This window comes from Pomacea canaliculata, linkage group LG13, assembly GCF_003073045.1.
Source record: "Pomacea canaliculata isolate SZHN2017 linkage group LG13, ASM307304v1, whole genome shotgun sequence".
Lineage (NCBI taxonomy): Eukaryota > Metazoa > Mollusca > Gastropoda > Architaenioglossa > Ampullariidae > Pomacea > Pomacea canaliculata.
The window spans coordinates 13,526,880-13,533,920 of NC_037602.1; the positions used below are offsets into that span (position 1 = coordinate 13,526,880).

The 7,041-nt window shown below is 36.0% G+C and overlaps 1 protein-coding gene and 1 long non-coding RNA gene across 2 annotated transcripts; one reads left to right on the forward strand and one right to left on the reverse strand.

The window, feature by feature from the left end:
• Window positions 1–250: 250 nt before the first annotated feature.
• LOC112553809 lies at window positions 251–3,958 on the reverse strand. The gene is made up of 2 exons (XR_003097113.1): window positions 3,815–3,958; window positions 251–3,098 (listed from the first exon to the last, which is right to left on the reverse strand). It is a non-coding gene; the product is annotated as an uncharacterized LOC112553809 (long non-coding RNA).
• A 14-nt stretch (window positions 3,959–3,972) lies between these two features.
• On the forward strand, window positions 3,973–6,724 carry LOC112553808 (anti-apoptotic protein NR13-like). The gene is made up of 2 exons (XM_025221260.1): window positions 3,973–4,670; window positions 5,025–6,724. The coding sequence occupies exons 1-2, from the start codon at window positions 4,092–4,094 to the stop codon at window positions 5,139–5,141; spliced, it is 696 nt and encodes a 231-aa protein (XP_025077045.1). The 5' UTR covers window positions 3,973–4,091; the 3' UTR covers window positions 5,142–6,724.
• The last annotated feature ends 317 nt before the right edge of the window (window positions 6,725–7,041 follow it).

Sequence of the window (7,041 nt, forward strand, 5' to 3'; positions counted from 1 at the left end):
AAAATGTATTCTGGGACTTGGTAATGTGCTCTGCTCACTTTGCTATCCCTAGTCTTCACTTCTCAAAGAGCTCAAGTCTTTTTACTTGTCTTTAATTTTTGAAGTACAATTTGGAAAGCTTCTCAGATATTGTCACATAGATTTAAATGATAAAAAAAATCACCTATGCACATACAAAGTTATTCACCAATGAAATGAAACATCCCTACAGCGTTTTGCTTCAGACATTCATGAAACTAGCACCAAACAATTAAGTTTTACAGAAAATATTTTATTTACACATGAAAATGAATGTATGAATCTCAGCAAATGGATCAAGTATGCAATATTTTGTCACAAAGGGCAGTTATCTTGGTAGAAGACTGGCAACAGTACCCGACAGTCACCATCAGAACACCATCATCTCCCTTAGTCTACATCATGCAAAGAAACAAGCTAAAATATTTTATATGAATTTTGTTGGGTACAAGCCATTAAACTGGCAATCTTTTATTAAAATTTCTCATCCAAAGTTGTAACAATAAACTATCTCTATTGTCTCCAAAATTTGTATTCATGATAAAAAAAGTTTCCTTCCAAAATGTACCACTCAATATTTTTATAAGAATTTAAAACCCTATTAGACACTGACCTCTGACACACAATTGGAACAGAATCCTAAATCTTCAGCTGCTCTTTAAATGATTCTAGAGACACCATGCTTACGTTTATCAATTGTTTGCATTTAGGATATGCATGGTTCAATATAAGGAACCTAAAATAGAGTTTACCTTATATTTATATCACAGCAATGCCTTTATTTACAATTTAATACCCTACCTTAAAGCAGATAATTTATGATTGATCTTGATAGTACATGTAATAACAAAATTCACCATTTTATTAAGGACAATCATAAAAAGAAACTATAATCCCCCAAAATGTACCTACTTTTCATTGACCAATGTGCAACGTACGTTCATGCATGTACATGTACGTGGGGTACGTAGGTGTCATGAACAAACAATGTAAATATTTTATAAAGATTTCTATAAAACTACTCTTGTTTAGAATTCAAGATATATTTTTGATCATCCGTCGAAACTTTATGCAACTAGTGGGTTTTTTTTCCTTTAAAAAAGGGCCTCAAATGTGCACATTTGGCACAACTGCAAGCAGCATAGCATTTTGCCAAATTACTGCAGAAAAAAAAAATGCATTTAACAATTCTTAAAAACCACATTCCACTTTACACTAGGACCATTTGCTACAAGCACAAAAATGTCCTTCCATGCACAAAACAAAAAGATGCCTCCATTAGCAGCTCATCTGAGCTTTTACAGTTCAGCATGTATAGATAAAAAGGAAACAAAATGGAAGATCGTGTAGTTATAATCTGTGATCACTGTGTTATCACACTGCCCTACAGTCAAATATTGCTAAATCATTCACTTACTTTATATGTAAAAATAAGACCAGCAAATAATAACAGAAAACAAAAAATTAAAAGCAATTTGTTGAAATATGATGTGGTAAACTCCATCAGCATAAAAAAATAAAAATACCTAAAATAGTTAAATGCAAGTTAAATGATATGAATCATCACTTCCTTATAGGGATCTTTTAATTTTTTTTAAAGAAAAATTATTTAAAAAATCATCTTTAGATGCCAAATTAACAAGAAATAAATATGAATAATAAATGCATATCACATAACATCATTTAAAATAATGGATAATGTAGATCTAACCAAACTGACAGTGACTGCCTACTTTTTGTCCAAACATATCTCACTAAACTTCAAGATGTATACTATTTGTTCCAACATAAAAAAATCCTTTAAAACTTTAAACAGCAGCAGCTATTTTTCATCTCCATGACCTCTTATCAATAGATAATGATGATTTGGTTTGTTTTAAAATGCTTTCACCTTGTGATGATTTTACACTCTGGCGACTAGAGTAACAAGTGCAACTTATCTGTTGGGAGTTGGGAAGGAAGAAAGGAAAAGGCCAGAATACCAAGGCGATAGCTATGACAAAAAACATGTCATATTATTCAAGAAATAATGTCTGTTGGACATTTCCCATAATCCTCTCAAGAAGACAAATATTTAATCACAACACCACTAGACCACCTGCTTCCAGTTGTCACCATTGCGTAAAATCTAAATGCCTGTGGGATTTTTACTAGTTTTCTACTGCTGGAGAATCCTAGAAAATATAGTCACACTATTTTAACTTGTCTGTGGCCCTATGCTCCACTGTTGGCGACTAGGACCAAAAAGAAGAATTTTTAACTTGTTAGTCTTCCTAATAAGTCTTAGATAGGCAGGTGTTAGTAATTAATAAAAGATAAGACTAATATGGTTCTTCCCCATAGAAACTTTCGGCATAGCTGTCACAACTACAAAATCTTCTTAAAATCAAAATCATTCTGTTAGGCATGCTTTTAAATGTATGCACTTTAGGATTTGGCACACATGATTCCCAGAATGCCTTATCTATTCAAATATCCAGTCATTTGTACATTGTTTTTCCCCACACAAGAAATGTTCTGGAAGGTCTTTGTTAAGCAACTGTAACTTCAGTACAAGGATAAATTTCTAATGCTGACTGCCATCATCTGCGACCATTTGTGCATTTCGCTAGCTCGCTTAGATAACTAGTGCTTAAAGCACGGTGAATATCTGTCTCAAAAGTCATATGGTCGGCAATAATTCGCCATGACTGACCCTGTGATATCTCATTATTTCCATCTCGAATTGCACCCAAAATTGAGTGAGAGAAATTCTCTAATGATTCTGGTGGAGCACTACATGGTCGCTCTTGTTGCCGAACAAGACTAGGCTGGCGGCATATAGGCTTTGGTGCAGGAACAGGCTGTTCGCCAACTGCTGGCTTCAAGCTTGACAAAACTGAGTGGTTATCTGATTCTGTTGATGATGAACTCTGTACCATTGTTGCGGAAGACACTTCTTGAGAACTGTCATGACCGGTCACTTTGGTGCTGCTGCTGACTTCAGCATGATCAGCAGAAACAGGGTTTGCTTCTGGTTTATTTATAATTGGCATGCCCATAGCAAGTAGAAGGTGGTGTGTATCCTCTGTGCTCACCCTCTGGAAAATATATAATATAATGTAGTGATATACAGAGGAAATATTAACTACAGAAATAGTATTAATAATAATTATCTCAATTACATGAATCGAGTTAAACTGATGTAAGTGCATAAAATCTGGTATTAGAGGGAGGTCCTTGCTAGGGAAGATGCATCAGGTTTCAGTTATTGTTTCACCCTGACCTGCTTCGGTTGGGAACTCAATCGGCCCTTTAATATTAACTGAGTGTATGCTTTTCATTTTTTGTATGCTTTCGTCGAACATCAGTATTTTCATGTACAGCATTAAGCCCATAATTAATAAACGAATAATAATTATGATACACATAAGGTCAAACCAATAACTTTCAACCATCAATGAGTGGGGGGGGGGGGCACGGAGAAAATTAGAAAAGGTTAAATTTCTATCTCAAAAATAACAGTTGGGGTTATCGATTTGGAAACGTCTGTATTTTCTGCTTGTTTTTGCTCAACAAAAACGAGAACTACAAAGAAAACAAACACAGTACTAATATTTTCAATTTGCAATTTAAGAAAACTTTATGAAGACGTCTGTTTTGATACTCGTAACCAGTTTACTATGTGATGACAGTATCTGTCTACTCTATGTACTATATTAAGTACTGTCGATCGCTGATTGAACTGGTCGACATTCAACCTACGACATAATCAAACATAATCGTCCCAATTTTCATAAAGAAAAATTTTACTTACTTGATTGTCCCTGTTAGTCGTTTGGGGTTTTTTGATAACTTTCAAGTTCTCCTTCCGTCCGGCTGAAGGGAGATCCTTTCTTTGTGGTTTCGTGCTTGACTATAATTACTTTCTCAACGTCATGAGTGTCTGACCAATGAAAGCCTCGATGCCGGCACGTGACCGGTTTGGCCTACGCCATCTTTGTAATATATAAGGTATGTGCTAGCTCTTTCGAGATTTCCTCTTAGGGGATAATATTGTTTGTGACGCCATCTGTCGCATTGGAATTACATCAATGGCGACAAGCGACCATCCACCTTCCATAACATCCTATCTACATACCTCGAATATGATGGCGGACAAAAATCTTTTCGCAAAAGTTAGCCAACGGATGGGTCTTCTTCCAACGACTACGAAAGGTTTGAACGACATCAAGAGTGTTGCAGAAGACAGCACGCAGACGAAAGGGAGCGGCTCTCCTTTAGATGTGGTTAGACGAGAAGCCGAGGTGATTGCGGAAGATGTTATCATAAACTTCGGCAGAGATGACAGGAAACCGCCGAACAAATTTTGTAAAACTATGAGAAGAACTGTGAAAGAACTGTCTTCCCGGCATGATATTGCTTTTAAGGGTATGGTGAACAAGCTGAACCTTGAAAGTAACAACCCTTTTCAAACATTCAACAACGTCGCCGATGAAATTTATGACGATGGACAGATCAACTGGGGAAGAATTGTGGCAGTGTATGCATTTGCTGCGAGGTTAGCAAACGATAAAGGTACTAACACTGACTTTCCAAAGAAAATTGCTCTCTTTGTTGGGAAGTACGTGGGCAACAAACTGGGACAGTGGATCGTTGACAATGGAGGCTGGGTAAGTGTGACCGCTTTTGTGTATATTATAGATCTGTGTCTGTATGGTGAGGTATTAACCATAACGGTTTCTCTAACTTCAAAATTACTAATCTTTAATCAGCGTGTTAAAAGCCTTTGAAGAAATTGCCAGCATTTATCATCCCATATGAACCTTCTTTCAACATGAGTATTTTTAAAGCTACATAATGCGACAATTTTATTATCAGCTGTTTTCATTTTCTTTTGAGAATGGAGATGCTGCCTCCAAAGCAGTGTGTAAATGCATAATTTTATGAGAGCCTTTAACGTACTGTCAGTGCTTTACACTCATTATACAGCAAATAATGATAAATCCTATCTTTGCAATTTGCAGGAGGCTTTTGCAAGTTACTTTCCAGATCAAGGAGATATTGAAGACACTATGTGGAAGGGATTACTGTTCACTGCTGTGGGACTTGGTGCATTAGCATCTGTGGTAGCCATAAGATAAAGAGCCATTTGCCTGGGGTGTGACAGTTTGTCCTGTGATAATCCATCAGTCGCAGTAGCTGGATCAGTGGATGATTTTGTTACCAGCAAGATAATGGCAGTGAAATGGATCATAATCGTCCTTGTCTGTTCAAACATTAACAGATACAAGATGAGTGTTCCTTTTTCTGCAACAAGATTTCTCACTGCCATTGAGGAACAATTTGGTTTAGAGATCTTAAAGACTGCCAGACGGTGAAAAGTGTGCTGTTGCGATGAGAACCCATGAGTGAAGCTGTTTTCAGGTTCATTATGAAACTAGTGCATTAGGAGCTGGTAATATCAGTAAAAGGCCTTCTTAAATTAAGCTGCAAAGAAAATCTTTCATAGTTCTATATAACAGATATTTAGGTTAGTAATGAACTGTCTGACTTTGGCCTATGGTGCTGGATGAGAATCTGGCCTTTCGTTCTTTTTCTCAAGAGGAGTGTAGAAGTTTTCCTGAGTCTCTTCATTATAAGACTCTTTAATTTATAAATGATTTTTATTGACTTGGTACAAAGGTGATTATTTTGTAGCTATGGGGGAGGTATATTGTATTTTAGGTTCTGAAAACCTTAGACATGAGTGACAGTTATCATTATGTTGATTCTTCCTGAATTATTAGTAACAGTCCTTTTTCAATAGCCCTGTGTCAGAAGTGGGTGTTTAATATTTTACCAAGACCTGTTATTATTTGATTTTTTTTTTTCTTGGTAAAAGAATTATATAAGAAGTGGATGTCATGCAGTTTTGCTTTAAAAAATGCTGACAGTAGAGATTCGTTACACATTGCATTAATTTTTTTTTTCTTTTTTCTTTTTTTGTACGGAAGAGGGATTTTAATTTTTCAAAAACAGGAAGAGTGCATTGAAAGATGTATATCTTTTGTGAATGATTCCTGCTTTTGTTTGTGCTTTTTGTAAAAGTGAATGTCCTAGGCATTTTGATGGTAGAGCCAAAAGTAAAGTGTATGTACTTTCACTCATCAGTCAGGTGTGTTGGGTGATTTGTGTGACTGTTATACACTTTTCATTAAGAAACTTAGTTTGGCATTGTTCCCCCTTTGGTCCTTGAGAACATGCAGTATAAATGTAATGGTATATGTGTTTTGTTTTACCCCTCTCCCCTTTCTCCCAACATTTTCATTTGGTTGTTGTCAAAGTTAATGTGTTTTTTATTATCCTCCTCCCCCCTGTTTTGCATTGCTGAGCAGCTGAAAAATGGTGCTAAAATATTATCAGTGTGTATATGCTTAAAAAAAACCTGAAATAGTTGTGTGTCCTTCAAGTTCATTTCACATCTTACCCTCATCCCACATTTTTTGCCCCAAAAGTGCACTAGAATGTGTATAAGGTAAGTTATCGCCTTTTACAGGGTTGTACGGCTGTTTGTGTTTACAATTCTGTAAGGGGCTCTTAACAGAAAGAAACTGCCATATTCCTTTTTGTATGTAATAGTGATGTCAAGCAGATTACTTTTTTCATTTGTTCAGCTGTGCAAAAAAATCCCATGTAATTATTTTTAACAACTTTTGTGCAATAAAAGCTGTTATATTTATCAGTATTCCTTGTGTCCTTGTACTAATGCAGAGTTTTTTTTAAAAATAAATAATTAAAGGCGGGTTGTAGGGAGAGCTATAAAACAAAACTAGTTTTTTGCAATAATCTCAAGCTTCACATCGAAAATTCATTTCTCCACACCCATGATATTTTTGTTGGCAAAATGCCATCGCCAGCCCAGCTACAATTAACATGCGCTAATAAGCACACCGCTTGTGAAATCCATGGCCTTCATCTTGGCAGCCGTCGTGTGGGTTGTGAGACAGGTTTGTAGCGGAAAACCCAGAATACGTCACTAAGCCCTCAAAGCACAGTGTCGAG